This window comes from Myotis nattereri (genome assembly GCF_964212035.1).
Source record: "Myotis nattereri genome assembly, chromosome: 1".
In the NCBI taxonomy this organism is placed as follows: domain Eukaryota; kingdom Metazoa; phylum Chordata; class Mammalia; order Chiroptera; family Vespertilionidae; genus Myotis; species Myotis nattereri.
Window position 1 is genome coordinate 115,876,248 of NC_138075.1, and position 27,002 is coordinate 115,903,249.

General features: G+C 39.4%; 1 protein-coding gene across 6 annotated transcripts in view; it reads left to right on the forward strand.

Moving 5' to 3' along the window:
• The first annotated feature begins 4,250 nt into the window (after positions 1–4,250).
• Positions 4,251–27,002, forward strand: part of NEMF (nuclear export mediator factor) — a 66,150-nt gene continuing 43,398 nt past the window's right edge. For 4 of the 6 annotated variants that reach the window (XM_081091210.1, XM_081091211.1, XM_081091213.1 and 1 more), the window contains exons 1-11: positions 4,251–4,397; positions 5,242–5,310; positions 5,440–5,542; positions 10,977–11,102; positions 20,825–20,973; positions 21,914–21,981; positions 22,817–22,903; positions 24,122–24,195; positions 26,020–26,090; positions 26,171–26,246; positions 26,585–26,647. In XM_081091210.1, coding sequence (XP_080947336.1) covers positions 4,339–4,397; positions 5,242–5,310; positions 5,440–5,542; positions 10,977–11,102; positions 20,825–20,973; positions 21,914–21,981; positions 22,817–22,903; positions 24,122–24,195; positions 26,020–26,090; positions 26,171–26,246; positions 26,585–26,647 — 945 coding nt within the window. In that variant the 5' untranslated portion in view covers positions 4,251–4,338. The remainder of the gene's footprint in view (positions 4,398–5,241; positions 5,311–5,439; positions 5,543–10,976; positions 11,103–20,824; positions 20,974–21,913; positions 21,982–22,816; positions 22,904–24,121; positions 24,196–26,019; positions 26,091–26,170; positions 26,247–26,584; positions 26,648–27,002) is intronic. The other 2 variants (XM_081091212.1, XM_081091215.1) reach the window with 1 other exon arrangement.

A 27,002-nucleotide genomic window follows, 5' to 3' on the forward strand; every position in this document is an offset into this window, starting at 1 on the left:
AATATATTTAATTATTTTGCCTGCCTGAATGCCTGAAATCTCCAATAACAAAAACTCTCTTATGGGTTAAAATATGGTTTTTAGAAGGCCGTTGTTACAAAGGCACTTTGGCATTTACTCGATATCATTGAAGAATACCTATTTCAACTATCCACCCAATACTTGGTTATACTTTACAATTTCCTACAACATTCATGAAAAAAAGTTCAGTATATCATGAAGTTGACTGTATTTTTTAAGCCTTTAATCATGTTAATGATGGAATGTTTTTCACATGCAGAGACTTTAAAGTTTTATGCAATCAAATCTATCACTCGTATCTTTTACAAATTTGTGCACAGGTGGGTTCCAGCCACCTGCCCCAATGGGGGCCGATCAGGGCTGGGCTGGTGGGGGGAGGAGCCACGGGAGGTTGGCGGCAGACCCTCCCCGATCGACCAACCAGTGCATGTTTCGTACTGAATAAAGTTTCCTTCTTCACTGCACCCCAATTTGGGGATTCCTGCTGGTGTTGAATTAGCCAATGATGGTTGGTTGGTTGGTTGGTTCTGAGGAGATTTCTGTCAAACCATTAGTGGTCCATATTAATCTAATGGAACAGAGACTTCAGTGGCCACAGAAAATAAAGACTTACAATTAGTCCACAAGGAGAGGATCTTGGGAAGGTGGTAGGGTAGAAAGCGCCAGGAACCTATCTCCCTACCTAGGCAACCATTACACTGGCAGAATCTGTGTGACGGAACTGTTCTGGAACTCGGGAGTCTTGTAAGCTTGCAACTTCCAGGAAAAGGGCTGGGTGGTAAATTGTGGTTAGCTTTTCTCATTCTCAGCTCTTAGCACAGTAGCAGCTACCCATCTGCAACTCCTAGCCATATGGCAGCCAGATGTAGACCTGTTTCTGGAGCAGCTTGCACACAGTTTTGGGGAGCCAGACTGGGCAAAAAAGGACCCTCTTTTCCAAACTGCTGCTTCTGGTCAAAGAGGTGTAAAGAGGCAGGTGGCCATTGTTCTTGCACCTCCTACCACTGTTGGAAACCCTTGTCCCTTCTGGCTGAAGTAACTTACTAGTATAGGGTAAGATTTAAAAGGGCCGGCACCCTTTTTGTCCCCTCCCTACATTTTTTTCTTTCCCCCTTTTGGGAGCCAGAAATTAAAGACTAGGACGTTCAAAGCAACTTCAAATAAGGGGAAAATTAGAAATTTCTGATTCAAATATCCTTTCTTTCTTTCCTTTTTTTTAAAGGTATATATATATATATATATATTTGATTCAGAGGGAGGAAGGGAGAGATAGAAACATCAATGATGAGAGAGAATCATCAATTGGCTACCTCTTGCACACCCCGCACTAGGGATCAAAACTGCAACCTGGGCATGTGCCCTGATGAGGAATTGAACCACAACCTCCTGGTTCATAGGTCGATGCTCAACCACTGAGCCACACTGACAAATAAAATTAACCATGATAAGTCCACCACACCTCAACTAGACACTCATGTGCATCTTCTTAAACTACAGCTAATTTCCAAATTAGGACCATAACAACCAGGTCATACTTTTGCCTAACATGGTACAACTATCCTGTATACGGACAAAATGCCCTAACACTTTCCCTAGAAGAGGATGCAAAGTTTTTGGGTAATGTTTACTCTTCTTGATAGTCCATAACTTAAAGTAATATAAAGTGAACATACTTAAATACTATGACAGAAAGTTGTTACATCTTATGTTACATGATAAGAGGATAAAAGAGGGAAGAAAACAAAGATATTTGGTATATACATATCAAAATATACACACAAATATACACATGAACATATTCATAGCAAAAAAATAAGTACTTATGACAAATACAGTCCTTGTTTCTTTTTTAAAAATATTTTTATAGATTTCAGAGAGGAAGAGAGAGAGAGATAAACCAATGATGAGAGAGAATCATTGGTCAGTTGCCTCCTGCAAGCCCCACACTGGGATCTGAGCCTGCAACCCGGGCATGTGCCCTGACCAGGAATTGAACCATGTCCTCCTGGTTCATAGGTCAACACACCACCACTGAGCCACACTGGCAGGGCATACAGTCCTTGTTTCTGTAGCTGGTCATGTGGTTGTAGCTGGTATTTAAAACCACCTTCTTCCACAACCCATTCCATAGTCCCTTTGCCTTCAGGAAGCACTTCAGCTACTCAAGTTTCTTTAACTAGTGGAGTTATCCAAACCTTCATTCCTGAACGATCTGAGCCATTAGTATTCCTGTCTGGATGGAGCTGTAGTTTTTAATTGACTTTCATCTCAGGGTGTGGTAACACTAAGAAATGCCCTAAGAGATTTACTATATTCCAGATATGCTCTTCCTTACCTCCACTGTGGAGTAGCAGTCAAATTTCTCCTTGGTAATCAGGCCCAATCCCCCCACAGTAACTCCCTTCTTTGCCTGTTAATTCATAGTCATGAGGAGCCCAGAGCGACTGTGCAGCAGTCTAAACTTCTAGTTCAGTTGAATTGTGTCCCCTAGTGGAAACCTTCCTTCCTTTATAACTAAGACTTCTAGGCCAGCAGATTATAAGACTGGGGGACACAGGAAGCAAAACTTTCGCTAGTGTGTCACTAGGGGTAATAGTGGTGCCACTCTCATTTCCATCCGTGTTAGTGATTTCTGGACTCAACAGTATTGGCTGTGGGAGAAAAGGCACCATATAGTGGATGCTGATTCAGAGCACACACAGCCTCCTGGAGAGACCTTTGCTCAGTCCTGCAGAGTATTGCCACCCACCTGGCGCTGTAACTGAGCCTTTGAAAGGCCGCTTCAACACTGTATACGGCTAGCTGCTTCTGGATAGTGGGAGAAATGGTACAAACAGCGAATTCCATGTTCCTACGCTCCTTGGTGCACTTCATTCGCTGCGAAGTGAGTTTCTTGACCAGAAGTAATGCTGTGCGGTACACCAGGACGATGGAAAGGGCATTCATTCTGTAAGTCCATGGATGGTAGTTTCAGCAGGGAACGCAAATCTGCTTCTAGAGTAAATGTCTATTCCGGTAAGAACTAAACCCTCTCCTTCCATGATGGAAGTGGTCCAGTGAAATCAACCTGCCACCAGGTAGCTGGCTGGCCACCCTGGGGGAATGTGCCATAGGCTCCGCGTTGGTCTCTGCTGTTGGCAGTCTGGGCACTCAGCATGGCTGCAGCCAGGTCTGCCTTGGCGAATGGGAGTCCATGTTGCTGAGCCCATGCACAACTTCCATCCCGCCACTATGGCCACTATATTCACGGTCCCATGGAACGATGACCCAGGTGGCTGAGGAAGGACGCTGGCTGGTATCCACAGAACAGGTTTGCCATCCTATCAACTTGATTTCCTCCTCTATTGATGAGTATTTGGTGAGTAGTCACATGGAATGCAAATATATTCACTTTTTTTTTTTTTTTTTTTTTTTTTACCCATTCAGAGACGTCTATCCACAGACCTCTCCCCCAGACTGCATCATCACTAAATTTCAAATTGTGTGCCTTCAAAGTCCCTGGCCACCCACTCACAGCCCATGAATTCGTATATAATCACATTTCTCCTTCCAAGAAAAATGAACAACCAGGTGCACTGCTGGGAATTCTGCCCACGGGGCGGATTTTCTCTTCGCCACAGTCTTCCAGGACTGTCCCAGAAAGGGACAGTAGTGCTGCGGCGGTCCATTTGCAGGTGACACCCACATATCACACAGGACTGTCTATACATCAGTCCCGAGTCTTCCCTTCCTCTGTCAGCTGATCCTAGGGAACTCCCCGTGAGACCAGGGTTGCTCCATCTTGGAGAGTAGCGCCCATCAAAATAGGAACTCCTTCTTGCGGGCCGGTTCGCCTTGATTTTTGAGGATAATCATAGGGCCAATGAAACAGTTTGACTTCTTGCATTTCTGCACGTACAGGTAAAGGAGACAGAACCCGACGGCCCCTCTGGGGAAATCAGGGTTCCTCCCTCATAAAATGCTACCACCAGCAGGGGTCACTATGGAGGCTGGTTTGAGTTCCGAAATACAAGGGGCAAGGTAACCGGATTAATCCGTAAACTTTCCAGGAAGGAATGTAGTTTTAATAGAACAGTTGATATCTCTTTCTGGTAAAAAATACAATTGTTCTGGTACAAAAAAAAAAAAAAAAAAAAAAGCGAGTCGACGGGGACTTGATAAACGAATTTTTCCGGAAAGCGACAGAAACGCGTTTAAGGAATATTGGGTCTTCTGCGCGGCCGTAGATCCCCGCCAAGTGCGCCTGCGTGGAAGAGTAGAGGCGTCGAGTCCGGCGATCAGTGGTGAAAGCTGCGGTAGCGACCCTACGACCTCGCCATGAAGACCCGCTTTAGCACCGTTGACCTCCGTGCGGTACTCGCGGAGCTGAATGCCAGGTAATGTGCGGCAGGTGCGGGGAGCGCGGGAGACAGAGGGTCCGCGGTGTAAAACAAGACCCGCCCGAGGTTCTCCCTGTCTCCCCCCCCGGGCTGTTCTGTGGGCACGGCTAGGCCCGGGTGTGCGAGCGCTCGCCCTCTCCCCGTGGCCCGCCGGCACCTGCGGACCCAGCGCCCGCGTGCCCCACGGTCTGCCCCCGCGGGTGGCTTGGCTCGCGGGTCTGGGGTCCGGCCATGGCGCGGCTCTCGCTTCGTCGGCCTCAGTCGTCTAGGCTGGGCAGCTAACATTTAGTGAGAAACGAGACGCCGGGTGGACGCCGAGACGCCAGAGTAATCATTTGCTCCAGAGGTTCCCAGGCTGGAGGCCCGTTTCCTTGGACACTCCTCGCCCGGAACAGAGGGAGCCTCGCCGTCAGCCGAGGTGACAGAGCTGGACTCCAGTCTGGCTTTTTATTCCTCCGCCGTGTGAGCTTTGTCATATTTCCCAGGGCCTTGTTCGCCCCCCCCCCCCCCTTTTTATTTTATTTTTTTCTCTTGCAGTAAATTAAGTGGACTAGACTGCCTTTCCTAAAAAAAACCATTGGGTCATTTCAAAGTCACATGGCACTGTATGGTGTTCCCAGGACTGATGGACCACTTTTGTTCTTGGTGACACTTAGGTTTTGAACTGAAAGCATGATGGCCTTCGGACTTTGCTCCTTAGTTGACTCTGTATCTTCCGAGGCGGAGATTCCTGAAGTCCCCTCTTCCGTGGGCTCTGCTTCCGCCGGCAGCACTAAATTGTGGGAAGGTTTATGTTTCTGATGGTAGTGTGATTTGTTACCTGTTTCCTTTCTCTCTGCAGCTTGCTGGGAATGCGAGTAAACAATGTTTACGATGTGGATAATAAGACGTATCTTATTCGTCTTCAGAAGTAAGGCTTGTTTTATCTTCTGTGATTAAATGAGATTGATAATTTTTTTTACCTGCACGTTTAGTCTGTTTCACTGAGTTAGCATTGGCAAATGCCCTAAAGAAAAAAATCTACTTTTTTCTTCTACAGACCAGACTTTAAAGCAACACTTTTACTTGAATCTGGCATACGAATTCACACAACAGAATTTGAGTGGCCTAAGAATATGATGCCGTCTAGTTTTGCCATGAAGGTAAATTTTAACTTATACTTGAAAGTAAATTTTAAGGCCCTGAGGTTGGTCACTAGCAGTTGAAGTTTTAAAGTAGAGATAAAATAAAGGTAAGAGTAGTTGATGGACACTGGAATGAATAAAGTGGATGTTTCCTGACTTCTCCTTATTACCCTTCACACCCAATTGTGCTCCAGATCTTTCTGTTCCCACAGTCAGTATTCAAGTTCAAGCTTTTGTAACGTTCAGCCTTATCGTCCCTTAACTATAAATCCATTTCGTGTATCACAACAGTTCTGTATTGGACCAAGATTGATTTTTTCTAAAGCATCTTTTTCATTAGTTATCTCACGTTTTAGGATTCCCTAATTTTTGAATATCCCCTATCCTAGCGTTCTTGGCTTTCCATGATCTGTTCCTCACCTTCCCCACCCTGCCTTTTCCTAGTCTTGTCTTCCATAGCTCACTTTTGAGCTATCAATCTGTATTTTGTTGGAATACTTGGTGACATTAGTATGTTAACAATTATTATATCTTTTTACTTTTTACTTTTCTCCTTGCTTTTCTTTGTACTATTAAACTGAGATTCTGCATTGTGGACATGTTACTCATTTGCTTATTGACATAACAGATATACTGAAAGTTCATGTGCTACAGAGGAAAGATGTTGGAATCAGATATACTTTGAATTAATGGTTTTGCCACTCATTTTATAATTTGGAAAAGTTATTTAACCTCTTGGAACTTAGTTTCTTTGAATGTGAAATATGGATAATACCTCCCTCATGGGGTTATTGGTGAGGATGAATTGAAGTAACATGTAAAGCATCTAACACAATGCCTGACACATATTAGGCATCCATATGTATTAATTTCCTTCTTCCTCTCCTCCTCACTTTCCTTCAGAAATTTATTTGTTTTGGCATTGTGTTATTTCATTAGAGGCTTTACAGAGAAGAGCCTTATCCCCAGCAACTTAGAATCTGTTTTGGATTGCAAGTTAGGTAAGTGCTTCCCAGATCACAAGGGCTGTCATAAAATAATCAAATTCCTAAAACTTTAACAGTAACCCAAAATGGTTCTTTTGGAGATTATCCTTACTAGTAATGCCACTTTATGTTTGTGTAGCACTTTTAAAAGTAGATGGGTAATGCATATTTCATTTAACAACTCAGTGGATATGAAGAACATTTAGTTTTGCAGATGATGTAATAAGCAATAGGATATAATTGTGTAAACATTCCCAAATTAGGCTATAGTATCAATGGGACCTCAAACACTTTAAGAAAACTTAGAATTTTTGAGTTAAGTGTACATGTCAAGCTAAATGTATAGGAAGATTCCCTGTAATGGAGCAGACAATGTTAAGCACTTTATAAATAACTTAAAGAGCTGTTATTGTTGTATGATACAGGCAGGGCCATGTCCAGTACGTGGTAAATCACAGTGTTTGTCTCTAGTTCTCACATTTGGGGATGCCAGCTATGGCTCAGTGGGTGAAAGGTTGTTTTCACCAAGCGGCTAGTAAGGAAATAAGCAAACAAAACAGGATTTATGTATGTACTCTGTGTCCACACATACTCATGATAAATAATCCCTTTTTCACCATTCCACGGTGCCAACTTTTGTTCCTCACAAGGATGCCTTTTATGTTCATCTTAACTCTACTTTTTTTTTTTTAAATTATTTAATCCTCACCTGAGGATATTTTTCCCATTGACCTTTAGGGAGAGAGTGGGAGAGAAAGTGGGAGTGGGGTACATATGTATGTGTATGTGTACATATACATATACATATACATATGCATATGCATATACATATACATACACACACACACACACACACTAGAGGCCCGGTGCACAAAAATTTGTGCACTGGGGGGGGGGGGCGAGAAAGGCCCCCTCAGCCCGGCCTGCGCCCATTTGCAGTCCAGGACCCCTTGGGGGATGTCCACCTGCTGACTTAGGCCCACTCCCCGGGGGATCAGGCCTAAGTTTGCAGTCAGACATCCTTCTGGCAGCCAGGGAGCCCTTGGGGGATGTCTGACTAAAGGCTTAGGCCCCCAAGGGATCGGGCCTAAACCGTTAGTTGGACATTCTTAGTGCTGCCACAGAGGTGGGAGAGGCTCCTGCCACCACCTCTGCGCTGGCCAGCCATGAGCCAGCTTCTGGCTGAGTGGCACTCCCCATATGGAAGTGCACTGACCACCAGGGGGCAGCTCCTGCATTGAGTGTCTGCCCCCTTTTGGCCAGTGCACATCATAGCAACCGGCCATTCTGCTGTTCAGTCAATTTGCATATTAGCCTTTTATTATTATTATATAGGATGTCCCTATTTCCCCCCTTTTGCCCCTTCTACCCAGCTCTTGCCCCCACTTCTCTCTGGCCATCACCATATTGTTGTCTGTGTCCATGGGTTGTGCATATATTTTCTTTGGCTAATCCCTTCTTTAAATTCACTTCTTTAAATTTTTTTTTTTCAGATAAGTGCTTATAACTGCACTATTATATATTTTCTATTATATCATTTAGAATTAAGATATTTTTTAATTGAACCCTTGTAAATTTTAGCACAATTTAATAAATTATGCTAGAAGCAATTAGATTTTTCATGTAATACAGATACATTTCAATTAATATTTTATTAATTTTTAATTTTTTAATATTTTAATTTGAAATAATCTCATACATGTAAAAAAAATTATAAAATACTACAGCGTATTATATGTACCCTTCACCCAGTTTCTTAAGTGTTAATAATTTAAACATAACCATTATACAACTAACAAAATTTGGAATATATTTTTCTTATAATCTCTTTAATGTTACTTAGTCCATTTACTTTGTTTTTGTTAATCTTCACCCAAGGATATTTTTCCATTGAATTTTAGAGAGTGAAGGGAAAGGGAGAGACACATTGATTGGTTGCCTCCTGCACATGCTCTGATAGGGACTGGAGATCAAGCCAGCAACTGAGGTACATGCCCTTGACTGGAATCGAACCTGGAACCCTTCAGTCCACGGGCTAATGCTCTATCCACTGAGCAAAACAGGCTGCAGCTTAATTCATTTACTTTTAATCTATATGTGTCTTTATATGAAGTGAGTTTTGTTTTTGATTCACCCTCATAATCTGTCTTTTAATTGGTGCATTTATGCCACTGACTTTCAGAGTGCTTACTGATAGAGTTACTACCACATCAGGGGGCTTCTGGGGCCGGCTAGTGGCCCAGGATAGGATCCGATCACGGGCGGCAGGCGGGCAGCTTCTGGGGCTTCCGGGGCCAGCCTGTGGCCTGGGATTGGATCGGATCCGATCACGGGCGGCAGGCAGGCGGCTTCTGGGGCTTCCGGGGCCGGCCTGCAGCCCGGGACCAGATCGGATCACGGGCAGCAGGCAGGCAGCTTCTGGGGTCGCACACGGGGGGCCTGGATGGCAGCCCAGGACCGAATCCGATCACGGCGGCAGGCAGGCAGCTTCTGGGGTCGCCCACAGGGGCCTAGATGGCGGCTCGTGCTGTCCTGCCCTGCCTGCAGTATGCAAATTAGCCACCATCTTTGTTGGCGATTACTTTGCATATCTCACTGATTAGCCCATGGGAGGTGTAGCGAAGGTACGGTCAATTACCATGTTTATGTATTATTAGATAGGATACACACACACACACACAGAGGTGAGGGGAGAGAGACAGAGAAACATTGATGTGAGAAAGATGCATCAACTGGTTGCCTCCTGTACCTACCTCAACCAGGGCCAGGCATCAAACCTGCAACTGAGGTACAGGCCCTTGACTGGTAATTAAATCTGACACCCTTCGGGGTAAGGGCCGACACACCTCTGAGCAAAACCAGCCAGGGTTAACTCTACATTTCTTGAATAAGAAGATTACTGAGGGCCTCTAGAAGGCTTGATGGTGATTTTCCCCTGGGGATTTAAAGATAGCCCTATATGTAGGTCATTGTTTAAATCAACATCCATATAGGTTACTCTTAAATCAGAACTGTTGAATTTAGGAGGAGGAAGTTGTTTATTCTATGAAGTTTGAAAATTCTTCTTATATCTGCCTGAATATATAAGTACATAAAATGAAAATTTTAGTCAATTTGAAAGATAGGTCTGGAGGAGACTATTCTTAGTTGTGAAAGAGTGGACATTCATTCTAAGAATGACTCTTTTTTTTTTAAGGTGGTTTTAGGTTAACTTCTCTGTAAAATTTATGTTGAATCTGAGTGTTGAAGAAAAGAAAGCATTCTTTCTTACTGGTCTAGACTAAAGGGTCTTTCAAATTCAAGAATTAGATACAGTTGTAAGATTTTTTTTTTTAGGAGCTGCAGAGTAGTCTTGTTTCTGTTCCATATCTATAATAATAAAAGTGTAATATGTAAATTGACCGAATGGCCAAACAGCATAACGACTGTCCAGATGACCTTCTGGGCGATGCTGCAGCTGCAAAGGCCTACTCTTGCACGAATATTGTGCATCGGGCCTCTAGTACTTAAATATTTGTACTGAAGAATGGTATAAGTAATCTAAAATAAAAGGTATTTATCAAGTAATTTGTATTCAGGTTTAATATGCTAATGCTAATAAGAACAATAACTTTATGACTAGGGATGTGAGGAATGAGATTTCATAATCAATAGGAGTTATTATATTTGGATTTCAGCTAGGTTGAGCAAAAGCTTGGAGATAGTACCAGAAGATTCTACTTGGGTTATATCAATAAAGTTTGTGGCAATAGCGGGTAATTGGATATAAGTTGGAGGACTAATTTCCACAATACCAATAAGCTCATGGTTTAGAATTTTTATTTGAAGTGGAAGATTAATGGAAACTTAATTAATTTTGAACACAAACACACAAAAGTAAATTTGGGATACTTAAAAGATTGGAGTAGAAAGAGACTTAAAAAAAAAAAGATTATTACCCCAGCCGATTTGGCTCAGTGGATAGAGTGTCTACCTGAGGATTGAAGGGTCCAGGGTTCGATTCTGGTCAAGGGCATATACCTAGGTTGCAGGTTCGATTGTGGTTGGGCGAGTGCAGGAAGCAACCAATCAATGTGCCTCTCTCACATCAATGTTTTTTTCTCTGTCTCTCCCCCTCTCTTTCTCTCTTTAAAAACGAAAAGGTTATGGTTTTGAGTGAAGTCATCAGGTTGAGAACAAGGGATTTAGCAGTGGTATAAAACAAGTAAATTTCACTATGGGCCTATCATTATCTACTTAAATATTGAATATAAAATACTGTTTCAGAGTTAGCATTTAGAGTTGTCTAAACCAAAATGTTTTTCCTCTTATTACCTGCAAGCTTTTATTTTATATTGTTTTATTTGCAACTTTAAAAATATTCCTGATGCTAATGAAAAGAAAAAAAACATATTTATAGTCCAATACCAAATGATTAGGAATTAACTATACTAGTATAAATGCATTTTTCTTCTGTTTCTTACTAGTGCCGAAAACATTTGAAGAGTCGGAGGTTAGTCAGTGCAAAACAGCTTGGTGTGGATAGAATTGTAGATTTTCAATTTGGAAGTGATGAAGCTGCATATCACTTAATCATTGAACTCTATGATAGGGTAAGTTAAATTTGGAGCATGGGGTGAGGGAGAATTCATGATTATATTGTTAATTATTCATGTAATAGTGCTGTAAAACATGGGCGGGGAAACATTTTTTCTGTATCAAAGGCTATTATTGATACATTAGGATAATAAGTGCCAAACAAGTTAAATACAGTTTTCCAGTTATTAACTGGAGATTAGAATTTAGGCAGATCTCAGCCATTTAAAATGGCATTATGAATGTAGGAGATGAAGATCTGAGAATTGAGGACATCATCTGTTACATTTCAGGACTACTGTGATGCAACCAGAAAATAGATAGTTGTGTCATAAATAAGACAGCAGTTGAGACTCAGGGACACTGCCATGTTTTCATAGTGTCATCAGTCTAAGAGGAAGAATGCTGATGTGTTCACCATTCTTGCTTCCTGCCTCTCACTTATTCCACTGGTCACCAAATTCTTTCTTGGAACTATTTTATGAGCCACTTACAGCAAAATAAATTCTATATGCATCAAAAATTTAAATGTATAAGAGGAGGAATTTAAAATGTAGGAAGAGAAAAAAACAAGTGGTCCAATGGTCAGTTATCAAAATCAACCAAGGTCTCTAAAACAAAGGCTCCTCAGTGAGGCAAGGTGACCTGGCTCTTGATTTAGTCATGTGTCTGGAAGTGTAGCCATCTTTGAAGTGGATGGTTTTTTGAAGTAGATGCCTTTGCAACCAAAGCTTAAGTTAGGTACTTTCATTACAAAAAAAGAGAAAACCCAACTGTCAGGGCTGGGACTGGAGATGAAACATAAGACCTAACCACACTTATGTTTCCTTTGTATGACATTAATATTTTCAACTCTTTAGAATGACAGGAGGAAGATATATAGTTGAAATAATATCAAGAATATTGTTTAATTAAACCTAACTTCAGGAAAATGAGTCTAATTTAAGGAAGATCTTTGTCATGCTCCTATGGAGTGGTGAGCAAAAAATGCAAATAGTCTGGCTGGTGTGGCTCAGCAGTTGAGCGTCCACCCATGAATTAGGGGGGTCAGGGCTCAATTTCCAGTCTGGGCACATGCACGGGTTTTGGGCTCCATTCCCAGTGTGGGGCTTTCAGGAGGCAGCTGATTACTGACTCTCTCATCATTGATGTTTCTCTCCCTTTTCCTCTCTCTGAAATCAATAAAAAAAATTTTTTTTAATGCAAATAGGGGCTCTGAATAGAAATATTAGACCTAGTTTAATGAAACTAGAGAACACCGAAGACAAAGAGAAAACAACCAGAAAGGAAGACTAATTGCTCATGAAAAAAAATCAGTAGACACATTGTTAACCCACAAAAACTGAGAGACCATTTCAGAAGGCAGAAATTACTGAGAAGTGGGTTAGAAGCAATAAAGAAAAATACATGGTACAATTTTATGTTTCAGAAAACTGGAAATGACAGGTGATCAAGTGAGTACCTTGCAGGTCTTTCCACAGGCCAAAGAATCCTGTCATCACTACTCCCTTCTCTACTACCCAAAACTAACATTTCATGGAGCTAGTAAACCAGCCATCTTCTACGAATAATTCTATATAAAGTCTTTCTTAGAAGTATGTATGTTCCACCCAGCTGGCGTGGCTCCATGATTGAGTGTTGACTTATGAACCAGGAGGTCACAGTTCAGTTCCCGGTCAGGGCACATGCCTGGGTTGTGAGCTCTCTCATCATTAATGTTTCTATCTCTCTCTCCCTCTCCTCTGAAATCAATAAAAATATATTTTAAAAAAAGAAGTGTATATGTCCCCTGTCAAGGTAGAGTTTCATTATTCATAGAAATTATTAATAATTCAGAGTCCCAAACTTCAGCAAGCTTCTCTGTATATTAATGCCTAGAGGAGCAACATGAATAATTCCACAGCTTTGTACAACTTTGAATAAATTTGTGTTTTTAAATGCTATACATATGTAAACAAGGAATCATAGAAGTCATGTTCTCATGCTGTTTAGCAGACTTGTGTAGAATGTATCAACAGAGTATTCAGAAAAGTGCTATTAGGCACTTGGAAGGAGTGCAAACATCATTCACCCAAACCACAATTGATTTAAAAACATTTTTTCACTGTAAAAAGTGAAGCCATAGAAGTACTATGTAAAAATATGGATTAACTGGTGAATTTGGGATGAAAAGACTGCTAAACCTAACACTGGAAACAAATACTAATAGAGAGGACTACTAATTCTAGAACTGCATAAGGCAGAAAACACTGAACTGTATTGGAAGATGAAAAACTGGAAAAAGATATATATATTTAATTTTATTGATTTCAGAGAGGAAGGGAGAGGGAGAGAGAGATAGAAACATTAATGATGAGAGAGAATCACCAATCAGCTGCCTCCTGCACGCCCCCTACTGGGAATTGAGACGCAACCCAGCCATGTGCCTTTGACTGGAATCAAACCTGGGACCCTTCAGTCCGCAGGCTAATGTTTTATCCATGGAGCCACACCAGCTAGGGCTGGGGAAAGATATTTTAACTTGTGCCATAAAAAGATGTGCATAACCCTATGTATACAATTTTCATAAAGCACTTTAGTGGAAAAAGGCTAAGTGCTTGATTAGACAGTTCAAAAAAGAATAAATACAAATATAAAAGCATGAGTACATGTCTAAATTCATGAATTACTGAAATATAAAAAACAGGATATTTTTCTCCCTCCTCGTACTTCCTTTTTTCTCAGCCAGTCTATATTAATAAAAGGGTAATATGCTAATTAGACCAGATAGACTGGACATCTTCCAGACATCCTTCTGGACAAAGCCACGGTGGCAGGAGCTGAAGCAGAGGCAGTTAGGGGCGATCAGGTAGGCAGGCAGAGCGGTTAGGGGCGATCAGGCCGGCAGGGGAGAGCAGTTAGGGGTGATCAGGCAGGCAGAGTGGTTAGGAGCGATTAGGCAGGCAGGCAGGTGAGTGGTTAGGAGTCAGCGGTCCCAGATTGCGAGAGGGATGTCCCAGATTGGAGAGGGTGCAGGCCAGGCTGAGGCTCCCCCCCCTTCCTGTGCATGAATTTCATGCACTGGGCCTCTAGTTCTATATAATAAAAGGGTAATATGCAAATTGACCCTAACACAGAACGACCAGTCACTATGACATGCACTGACCACGAGGGGGCAGACGCTCAACGCAGGAGCTGCCCCCTAATGGTCAGTGTGCTCCCACAGGGGGAGCTCCACTCAGCCACAAGCTGATGGCTGTGAGCACAGCAGTGGTGGTTGGAGCCTCGCCTGCCTCCTCGGACATCCCCCGAGGGCTCCTGGGCTGCCATAGGGATGTCTGACTGTCAGCTTAGGCCCGATCCCCTGGGGAGCAGGCCTAAGCCGGCAGGTGGACATCCCTTCAGGGATCCCAGACTGTGAGTAGACATGGGCTGGGCTGAGGGACCCCTGTGTGCTCCCCCCTGACCCCCACCCCCTGCATGAATTTTGTGCACTGGGCCTCTAGTATGTAATTAAACAATTAGAAAGTTTGACAACCAGTATTAGCATAAATGTAGAGGAACAAAAATGGATAAGAACACTTTCAGAAGATTATTTGACAGTATATAAGATGATTTTTAATGTTTATGTACATAACCTTTGACTCAGGAATCTCACTTCTAGTAATTTGTTGTAAGCAATTGAGACATTTCTCTTAGAACCAGTTTTGCCATTAATGAGATAAATTTTTGACAGTTACAAAAATAGTATATTGTCTGGCAACCATTGTTTCTATTGAAATCAGTGTCAATCATACTGTTGCTTCGAAGGTTATTTGGCCCTTTTATCTGGAAGCCTTAAAATTTTTTGGTTTTGGTTTTCAGTAGTTTGTTGTGATGTGCCTAGTTGAGTTTTTCTTTGTAATTGTCTTACTGGGGTTCATGTTGCTTCTAGAATCTTTGACTTGGTATTTTTCATCAGTTTTGGGAAATTCAGCCATATTTTCTTTTGACTTGTCTACTAATTCACTAATTTATTGCTATCAGACAAGAATCATTTGGTATCATTTGGAATTGTTCTATTATCTGACACCTCTAAGTGACTGGTTTCTTAGGTTTATTGGGTAATGTTGGCTAATAATATATAATTTTCAGGTGTACAAGATTATAATTCAATATTTGTGTACTCAATTGCGTGCTCCCCATCCAAAGTCTAGTTTTCTTCCATTACCATATATTTGACCTCCTTTACCCACTTTGCCCTCCCCCTACCCTCTTTCCCCTTTGGTAACCACCATTTTGTTGTCTGTAGCTATGAGTTTTGAGTATCTGTTGTTATGGTCTGTTGTTCCTTTGATTTAAATTACATTGTCTTGTTTCTTGACATGCCTGGTTATTTTATTGTGTGCAGGCATTGAGTAGGAAAAATATACTGTGAGACCTGGAAAGATGTCTTCATCTAAAGATGGTATTTGTTTGCTTTTTACAGGTAGCTAAGGGCACATGTAATCCCAGATTACCTTTAGTTAGGAATTGAATTGATTAGAAGTTGACCCTAGGAAAGCTGGTATATTTCCAGTTTACCCCTTCTTCTGGGATGTATACTTTTGAGGTCACTACTCATAGCTGGACTTATCAGGGCTACCCCTCACCACCATCCCCCCAAGACTTTTCGCTTGGGCCCTGAACTCCAATTTTTATTCCCCTTAGTTGTCCTGTGAGCCTATCAGAATTTAGACAAATGATCCTAGGGGAAAAGTAGCCCCAAGTATGGGGCTCACCTTTCTGAGTTTTCTTCTCCTAGATTTTGGTCCTGTAAATGTTACCTGCCCAGTTAGCATTTTTTTTTTTCTTAAAAGTCATGCTTTGTGTATTTTATTCAGTTTTTCTATTTCTCAGTAGGACAGTGGTTGGGATTATCTAGTAATAGTACATGAATATATTCTCAGTATATAGAGAATTAGGTAGCATTAAAATTGAAGGTTTTGCCCTGGCCGGTATGGCTTAGTTGGTTGAGCATTGTTCCATGAACCTAGTGGTCACTGGTTTGATTCCCAGTCAGGTAACATGCCCAGGTTGTGGGTTCGATTCCCAATAGGGGACATGCAGGAGGCAGCCTATCAGTGTTTCTTTTTCTCCCTCTCCCTTTCTCCATAATCAATTTTAAAATATTTTAAAAATAAATATATATTTTTTTAAATGGGAGGTTTAACTACTCCTAGTTCAAATAAATTCCTCATACTAACGTAACATGTCTAGTGTCCTATTTATGGTCCCCTCCCCCAACAAAAGAAAATAAAAAAAAATTTTCATTTGAGTGTTAACATCTCTAGAATTTAACTAATTGCAGGCATGCCTTAGGTTTAGGTCAATACACTTATTACCCCTTATCTGTGGTTTTGCATTCCTTGGTTTCAGTTACCCCTGGTCAACCATGGTCAAAAAATATTAAATGGAAAATTCCAGAAATAATTCATAAGTTTTAAATTGCATACCATTCTGAGTAGCATGATGAAATCTTGTGTGCCTTCCCATTCTGGCATCTCCCCTGCCAATGTGAATCATTGCTTTATTCCAAGTGTGGGGAGCCGCTACAGTGTTTTGGACAGGTTCAAGCCTTGGACTGATGAGAGGGCACAGTCCTCTCATTGCCACGTGCAAGTCCCAGCTTGGAGGGCAGGGCCTTCCCAGCACAATGATAGCCAACAGCTGTAGTTGTAAGCTTGAACCTATGGTCCGAACATGTGGCCCCACGTGCCTGAGTGATGTGGGCTTGATAGAGTTCAGGTGCATGCAGTTGAGTAGGATTGAAACCCACAAGAGTATTGTAAACATCTTGATCACGCCCTTTGCCTCATGGCATCTGCTATAAAATAAAGACACAGCTTGTGGGCATCGTCGCTGTCTCTCAGAGAAACAGCGTCCTACCGAGACCCAGCTTTCATTCTCTTGTCTGTCTTTTCTAAGCCTTTCAGCCGCTCCCACTCAGGTTTACCCTTGGCTGTGCTGACGGGGCACATCCAAGTATTTGTGCTGTATACGTAGCCATCTCTCTTATCAGATTGACTGTCCTGTATCTCAGTGCTTGTATTCAAGTATCGTATTTTATTTAATAACGACCCCAAAGCATAATAGCAGTGATGCTGACAATTCAAATATGCCAAAGAGAGGCCTTAAAAGTGCTTCCTTTAATCAGGGGTGGGGAACGTCCAGTCCACAGGCCCCGGCACGGCCCACAAAATCATTTGGTCTGGCCCTGCCAAGGCATTAGGGGAGAGTTAATTAAATGTTCGACCACATACAGCAGGCTAATTTTTAAGTTAATGATTTTGTATGGCACTCAAATGATAAATATCCACATGGCCCCTGACAGAAAAGAAGGTTCCCTGCCCTACTTTAAGTATAAAGGTATGTGTTTATGATGGCCGGGGGGCACATAGTAAATTAGAATCCAAAGTTTCAGTCATCCACAAAGGGTCTTGGAACTTATCCCCTGTGAATAAGGGGGGACTACTCCATGCTTGCAGTCTAGGATAAGGCTTATATATCATACGCGGACCTTTCTGGGTTTTTTTCCCTGTTTCAATTTAAACTTAGCACTTAATGATACCTAAAAATTCTTTCAATAGTATGAGTGAGTTTGTGTAATCTTTATTATTTTAAAAATCTAAACCTTTTTATCTTGTAATAATTATAGATTTGTAGAAAAGTTTCAAAAATAATACAGAAAGTTCCTATATACCTTTTGCCTAGTTTTTCTTAATGTTAACATCTTATATAACCATGGTACATTTGTCAAAACTAAGAAATTAACATTGGTACATTACTATTAATTACACTGTACACTTTATTTGGATTTCACCAGTTTTTCTACTCATGACCTTTTTCTGTTCCAGGATCGAATTCAGGATACCCCATGGCATTTAGGATCTTTCTATTTTGAACTTTCTGAGCAATTGGCATGCATACAGTCTAGGTTCCAGAGGTCCAGTTAGTGATGAGTTTGGAATAGATATTAAGGATTTATATATCAGAGTTATGTGCTTGGGAATTTTCATAGTCACTGTGATATCAAGAGAGGTAGGTTGGTTGATGCTTAGAATAGATCCTGAAGATTGCTCTTTCCTCTGTCTATACCAGGGTTTGATCTTCAAAGTTTTATGTCAAAGATTTTGATGTGTCGTTTATCTAGAATTGACCAAGCTTTGGGTAAAGAGGCTATTGCTACTCAAACTCATTTAAGAAAGTCGGTTTATTAATTTGTCTTTTGTTGTTTTGTATGTTTTTTTGTTAATCCTCACCCAAAGATATTTTTCCATTGATTTTTAGAGAGAGTGGAAGGAAGGGGGAGAGATGTGAGAGAGACATATTGATTGATTACCTCCTGCACATACCTTGACCAGGGCCAGGGATTGAGCCTACAGCTGAGGTGCATGCCCTTGACTGGACTCAAACCCAGGACTTTGGCTCTATCTATTGAGCCAAACCAGCTAGGACCAGTTTATTAATTTGTAATAAGAAGTTCCATTAGGAAAGACTCTGGAGAAAGTAAGTTAAGATCAGAAAGTACTTTATTGTGTACATCAGAGTCAAGCATAGTATTTCCCAAAATATGTTCCTTGCATACCACTTCCATAAGATAATAGGTGTGCCTAGAAAAATGAGTCCCATAGTCATAAAAATTTGAGGAACTTTGAGAATAAGGTAAAAATTTAACTCTAGGACTTATCACTTCCTTTAATATGATAATGTGATATGTACAGTTCCTGGAGAAGGATATGTTATATAGAATTCCCAAAGCTTACTTGATCATAGAATTCTTTTTTTTTTTTTTTTTTACTGGGAATAGGGCGAGCCATCTTACAGAATACTTTTGGGAAACCTTGGTTTAAGGAAAGCCTTTTCAGGGAGGTAACTGCCTTCTGGAATCTTTTCAGGTGTTCTGGGTAACTGCACAGTTTGATTCAGTAGACATTTACTAGTATTGTGCCCACCTTCTATGTGCCAGGCTCTATAGCCAGGTCTGTTTTTCAAGTCACATCTTCCTGAACAAGACACTATATCAGTGATGGCAAACCTTTTGAGCTCGGCGTGTCAGCATTTTGAAAAACCCTAACTTAACTCTGGTGCCGTGTCACATATAGAAATTTTTTGATATTTGCAACCATAGTAAAACAAAGACTTATATTTTTGATATTTATTTTATATATTTAAATGCCATTTAACAAAGAAAAATCAACCAAAAAAATGAGTTCGCGTGTCAGAGGTGATGTCTGGTTCGCCATCACTGCATTATATGGATTTCTATTCCAGCTCTCTGCTTTCCTTCTCCAGTTAATTTTTTGTTCTTTAAGTTAAATAAGTGTTTAAAAATTTACATGCAGGGTTGCTTTGAAGTCAGATTCTTTAGCAGTAGGTGCCTATACTCTCTTAACACCTAGTAACAACTTCTGGTTATCTTTCTCTCAAGTGAATGGTGTTCCCATCTACTGAAGCCATTTATCTTGCAAACTGTCTGTCATTCCTCAAGAGATTGGGGCCACTTTACCATCTTCTATGACCAACTTCTAAGTAGTTGCTAAGGCATTTGTGACTATTTTCATGGATGCTTCTTTTAATTATGCGGTAACACCTGTCTTCACAGTAATCAGTTTGAAAGGTTGTATTCTTTGGGCAGTTTTATTTTCATTAGGTTCTTTTGGTTGAAAAGATTATGTAACAATATTAAATTTTAAAAAGTCTTTTAAACCTTAACTCTTTAGTAAATATTATCATTTTTCTGTATATTTGCCTTCTACTTCCTAAGATACAGAAATTTTTTGTCTTGCTATTTATCTAACAGTAAAAACAATTTTCTACTTTTTTTTTTTACATAGTCTTCATAAGTTAACAGCTTATGTTGTATATCATAATTTATTTATTTATTCAACAGTTTTCCCAATATTTACATTTAGGTTGTTTCTATTTTTTTTATTGTAAATAACTGCAGTGAATAGCTTTAAGCGTATCGTTTTTTGTTTTATTGAGTTATTACATTAGGCAACATTATCAATTGTGGAATTACTTAGACGATGGGTATCACTGTCTTTATTGCCACATAACTACTGCTATTAAAAGACATAATGCTCCCTGGCTGACGTAGCTCAGTTGGTTGGAGGGTCATCCTGGACACGAAAAGGTGGTTGGTTCGATTTAGGTCAGGGCACATACACACTTTGGGGGTTCGATCCCCGATTGGGGCGCATGTGGGAGGCAACCGATCAATGTTTCACTCTCACATGAGTGTGTCTATCTTCTCTCTCCCCCTTCCTCTCTCTAAAAAATCAATAAAAATTTTTAAAAAGACAGTGCAGGTGAAAATATATAAGCATACCTCATTTTATTGCTCCTCGCTTTATGACACTTTGACTTCACCCATGTTACATGTTACGATTTTTGCAACTTGAAAGCAAGACCTTCCACCAGCAAAAAAAATTACAGCTCACTTTATTGTGATACTTTATTGCAGTGGCCTGGGACTGAATCAGCAATATCTGTGATATTGCTTGGCTTCTGAAATATATATCTGTTCTGTTTTTCATAATAAGATACAGTGTTTGTAGACCTGTCTCATGAAAGTACAGCAGTAAGTTCAGCTGGTGGTCATCAAGGTCAAATGCTTTCTGTAATTTCATTTCTGGAGCCTTGATGAGGTTTTTAAGAGCCTACATTTTCTTTCTCAGTTTTTAAGCTTCAAAAATGATATGGGATAAGCATTAAATTATATTTTATTCTATTATAGGGGAACATTGTTCTTACAGATTATGAGTATCTAATTCTAAATATCCTAAGATTTCGAACTGATGAGTCAGATGAAGTTAAATTTGCTGTTCGTGAACGCTATCCCGTTGATCATGCTAGAGCTGTTCAACCGTTGCTTACCTTGGAAAGGTAACATGTTTTGTTTATAAACTCATTTCATATTGTATTAAAGGGTAAAATAGGCCATATGTAAGAATATAAAGAGCTGACATAAGATATTTCATTTGCATAAAAAAACTAAATTTGGACTGCTTGAACTGCATAAATGTGCATGTAAGCAATTAAGCCTTATTTGAGAGTAGCAAATGTATCTTTTTAGTCTAAATTTGGTGTTATTTCAGATGTTTATTATTTCTTGGTAAAGTGAGGGGATTTATCAGCTATTCTGTGAGAAGATAGATGGATATCTTGGGCAGAGTACAAAAAGGTATAGAAATTCTGATTTAGCTAAGAAAAGGGAGCAGGGTAATATACGTGCTAATTGTAGCTGTACTCTTCTGGCTCAAGGCTTTGCTGCCCAATAGGCTATAACAGTGTTTCGCAAAGTTTAGTATGCATTGGAATCACCTGGAGGGCTTGATAAACCAGATTTCTGAGTCAGTAGATCTGGTGTGGGGCTCAGAATTTTACATTTCTAGCAAGTTCACTGCTAATCTGATGCCTTCAAAGGCCCACAAGCATCCTGAGTTCTCATTAAATGTTTAATTAGATAAAGCCATTTCAGGTTTTAAGATATATCTCCAGGCTTCACCAACAACATTTAATTGTTATATAAAAATGTGTCTTTCATATCATATATGGGCACACTAATGATAAGCAATATGACTGAGTTAAAAAAGTATTGATTTTTCTTAGAAAACCTGGTTTTAGGTCCCAGTCTGCTGTATACTAACCTCAAATAAATTAATTTTATGACCCTACATTTTCTTACCTACAAAATGAACTAGTTCCTCTTGTATTTTAGAATATTTGAAGATCAGGTGAATTGATGTGGTATTATGAGTATAAATATTGCTGTAAGGATTATTAAATATAAGATAGTAAGAGGTTTGTCAATTTTGTTTTACAGACTGACTGAAATAATAACCAGGGCACCTAAGGGTGAACTACTAAAGAGAGTTCTTAACCCATTACTTCGTGAGTAATCCTACATAGAGCAATGAAATGTTTGCAAGATAGTATAGTTTTCAGGAATTTACTTAAGCCTTTTATAGTTCTAGTAGAAAATGAGAACTTCTTGGTAACTTTAGAAAGGAGTTTAAAATGATCTTTTGAGTAAATAGAGTTTATTTTTAAGGAAAGATAAATTTGTCATACCACGTGAAGTTTGACCTTTATCTGTTAGATTTTATTTAAAAGTAATATAGTTAACTAATATAGTATGTTATTTAGCTATAACATTATGTTGCTATGAAAAAAACTCCTAAATACTAATGATAGCTATAGTATTTTAAGAAATCTTTTCTTTTCCCATTATGAATCTTCAGTTTAATATCCACTTAGTTTTTTTTTATTATTATTATTATTAATGGGGCTCAGGGTACCCCAGGATATCTGGTACTTTTGATAATCAGGGTAAAGAAAATCCAATAATTTTTATGCTTGAGAAAATCATCACTTATTCCTACAATAAGGAATTTTTTTCTTTGTTAATGGGGTATATTACATTAACCACTCTTTGGATGCTAAACCAACCTTGCATTCCTAGTTTATAATCTTTTTTATATGTGGCTAAGTTTCATTAAATTCCTATAACTTTTGCACTGGCTTTTACAGTTTTATTGTAGTCTCAAATTTCAATTAAGTACTTGAATTGTCATTTCTAATAGCATTTCAAAATAAGTAAACTAATTGTTGTTTTCCCTGGCTACTGTTATTGAGTAGATCATTTATATTGAACACAAATTTATATTATATTTTGATGTTAAATTTTATAGGAAAATACTAAAAATAATACCCTCTGTTATTATAGCCTATGGATCAGCTCTCATTGAGCATTGTCTTATTGAAAATGGATTCTCTGGCAATGTCAAAGTGGATGAAAAATTTGAAAGTAAGGGTATGTCTGCATGGCACAAGTTTTGTTCGTCCATGTTTATTTATTTCCTTTTTTAAAACTATGAAAATTATTTCTGGGGAAGTAGTGAGTAAGTAGTTCTAGACTTAAAAACATTTGACCTGTGAGTGTTCTATCCATGTGGTATTCCTGGCTTCCTACTCTAAAGTGGCTCTTTTTCCCTGTTAATGTGTAGGTTAATCTCTTGACCTACCTTATTGCCTTTCAACTTTAGAATATTCTCCTTCTCTCCCCTAAAATTTTTTTTAATCCTATCAGAGGACATTTTTAGTGATTTTTACAGAGAGGGAGAGTGTGGGAAGGGAGGGAGGGAGAGAGCAAGAAAGAGTTTGAGAGAAACATTGATGGAAGAGAGGAACATCAATCAGCTGCCTCCCAAACACGCTTGACTAGGGCTGGGATGGAACCTGCAACTTAGGCATGTGCCCTGACCCAGGAATCGAACCCAGGACCTTTTGTTAAATGGGCTGCTGCTCCTACTAACTGAACCACACTGGCCAGGACTCTTCCCCTAAATTTTAGAAGTGGTAACTGACCTTGAGATAGTTTTTGGTACAAGGCCTGAAGGAGTTGAATTATTCACCTTCAGACTCAAGCTGGAGTGTGTCTAGAAATATTAGCATTCATGCATTTAATTCTGTAAGTACGCTAGTGTGGCTATATACGTTAGGCTCTCATAACTATTTAAGGCAAAGGTGGGGAACCTTTTTTCTGTCAAGGGCCATTTGGATATTTATAATATCATTTGAGGGTGATACAGAATTATCAACCTAAAAATTATGTTGCTATGAAAAATACTCCTAGATTTATTGAATTTCGAGTTCTGCCTGTGGTTTCCTTGGCAGGGCCAGATGTTCCCCCACCCTGATTTAAGGGAACCTAACTTACCTGCCAGATTAGGATAATAAGAAAATTAGAGGAAATACAAAGACTTTAGAAACAGGCCCAAATATATACGGGAACTTAGTATATGAACAAGGTGCCTTTCAGATTATGAGGGGCAAGATGGAATTAATAAAAGCTATTGGGATAACAGGCTGGCCAAAACATCCTATTTACATATGCTGATAACAAACATGAAATAACTGTATTTAATTTTCTTAAACACTCTTATAAGCACTGTCCTGTTTTCTGCATAGTTGTTTAATAATAGTTAATTGCATCTTGATTACCGCTCCTTTCCTTTTTTATTCTCCTTAGATATTGAAAAAGTACTTGTTTGTCTACAGAAAGCAGAAGACTATATGAAAACAACATCCAACTTCAGAGGAAAGGTAGCAGCAGCACATATACTTATATATTATAGTGGCTTTATTATTTATATTTTTAGAATTTAAATCTTCACTAAAGATCAATATATGTACATTTTTTGTTTTAGTTTAGAAATTCAACATTAGTAATATGCTTATTCTAGGGTGGATTTTTGTTTTCAATTTTCTTTTTATCCTCACCCAAGGATATGCTTTCATTGATTTTAGAGAGAGAGGAAAGTAGAAAGATAAACATCGATCAGCTGCCTTCCATATGTGCACTGACTGGGTATTGAGCCTGCAACCTAGGCATATGCCCTGGCTAGAAATCAAACCGGCAACCTTTTGGTGCATAGGACATGAGCCACCTGGCCAGGGCTAGGGTAGTTGTTGTTTTGGTGGGGTTTTTTTTAAAGCCTCACCCGAAGATATTTTTCTATTGATTTTTAGAGAAAGTGGGGAGGAGGCATTGTTGTGAGAGAGACACATCATTGGTTGCCTCCGGCAAGTGCCAGGGATTGAGCCTGCCCTGAGGTACATGCCCTTGATTGGAATCAAACCCAGGACTCTTCAGTCAGCAGGCCGAGGCTCTATCCACTGAGCCAAACCAGTCTGGGCTGTTTTGTGTGGTATTTTTTTAATTGCTGTTGATTTGTAATTTTTTGTTCTGCTTTTTTGCCTTTTATAGAAAGTACTAGGTTAAATCAGTATTAGCCCTCCAGAAAAGAAGGGGAATTTGAAAATATTTCTCATTAGGTTAATTTTAGGTAGCGAAGCATATTTTAATTTGCCAGCACTTTTCAAAAATTTGGTGATTTACATCCCTTAACAGTTAAACATCTTCTGAATTACCTCAGATCTTTGGTTTTTCTTCCCTATTCAAAGTCTAACTTTACTTACCAGAAAAGTAAAGAGACAGTTCTGATTAATTACATCTAAATTTAGTCCAAATGTACCTGCGTAAAATGTTTCTTTTTGTTTTGTTAATCCTCATCCGAGGAGAGATATATAGTTTTTTTTTGTTTTGTTTTTTAGAGAGAGTGGACAGGAGAGGGAGGGAGGAAGGAAGAGAGAGAGAAACACCAATGTGAGAGAGACTCATCGATTGGTGCCTCCCTACCATGACCAGAGATCAAACCTGCAACCCAGATACATGTCCTTGACCAGGAATCAAACTTGTGACCCTACGATGCCTGGGACAGTGCTCTAACCATTGAGTAACACCTGCCAGGGCCCAGTTTTGTGTTTTTGTTTTTAGTATCTTTTTAAAAATATGTTTTTACTATTTTAGAGAGGGAGGAAGGGTGAGGGATGGAGAGATAGGAACACTGATGAGAGAGAAACATCAATAGGCTGCCTCCTCACGTCCTTTACTGGGGATTGAGCCTGCAGCCCGGGCATGTGCCCTGATTCGGAATGGAAATGGTGTTTCATGGGTCAATGCTCAACCACGGAGCAACACTGGCTGGGCCCAGTTTTTTAAATGAATTAAAATCGCCTACCAACAAAGGAAATCTGTTTTTCTGTTGGCAGTGCTTTTGATTTATTTAAATTGCACCACATCTAAAAATGGAAAGAAGAAAGCAAAATGCAGCTGTATAATCCCACCATTTTATCAAATCATGAGTTTCCATTTTCTTTATTCCCTGATTTTTCTTGTGCATGTGAAAAAAACAATGTTTCCTAATAATACTTTGAGTCTAAGAAAAGCTTCATTTATAATCTGTAGACAAATGCAGTTGATAAATTTATAACTAGAAAATGTTATAACTTAAATTACCATTAGTCATAAAAAGTAAATCTTTGATAGTTATCGATAGAAATGAGTTTTATGTTGGATTTTTGTAGGGATATATCATTCAGAAAAGAGAAATAAAACCAAGCCTGGAAGTAGATAAACCAACTGAAGACATACTCACGTAAGCATGTAGGCATGGATCAATTTATTTTAGATGTTTATTAATGTTCTTGAATGTGATATAGTAAATATGTTTTACAGGTATGAGGAATTTCATCCTTTCTTGTTTTCTCAACATTCACAATGTCCATATATAGAATTTGAATCATTTGACAAGGTGGGTTTCAGATTCTATTTTTTGACCAGTTAGCATGATATAAATTATTGAATTAATATCAACTTGCTTTGATTGAGAAATTGCAAATATTTTTGCTTTTCAATCACTATAAATCTGAGCATTACAGAACAGTGCAGTCATAGATACAAACTGTTGGAAACTTTGCTACTTTATTTCAAGATAAAGGATAAAAAATGTGAACTTGATTCTTGATTATTTAGCTCTGTTTTTGAGTGGTGTTATAAACAAAATGGACTCAAAAATTCTATGTATGCAAGTTGAAGTAGAGACTATCCTTTTTTTCCAACTAGTTATTTTTGTTTGTTTGTTTTAATAAGGCTGTGGATGAATTTTATTCCAAGATGGAAGGTCAGAAAATAGATTTAAAAGCTTTACAACAGGTATGGTATTTAAAACATTTATATTAAACTAACTAACTTTAGTGTGGTTTGCTGGGTAGATGATGCTCTCATAAGAATGGGCAGCCTTTCAAAGTGTATGGAACGCCCTGATCTTTTAGTTTATTGATAACGATCTAGGTCAGCGGTTCTCAACCTGTGGGTCGCGACCCCTCTGGGGGGTCGAACGACCCTTTCACGGGGGTCGCCTAAGACCATCGGAAAACACATATATAATTACTTATTGTTTTTGTGATTAATCACTATGCTTTAATTATGTTCAATTTGTAACAATGAAATTACGGGTCACTACAACATGAGGAACTGTATTAAAGGGTCGCGGCATTAGGAAGGTTGA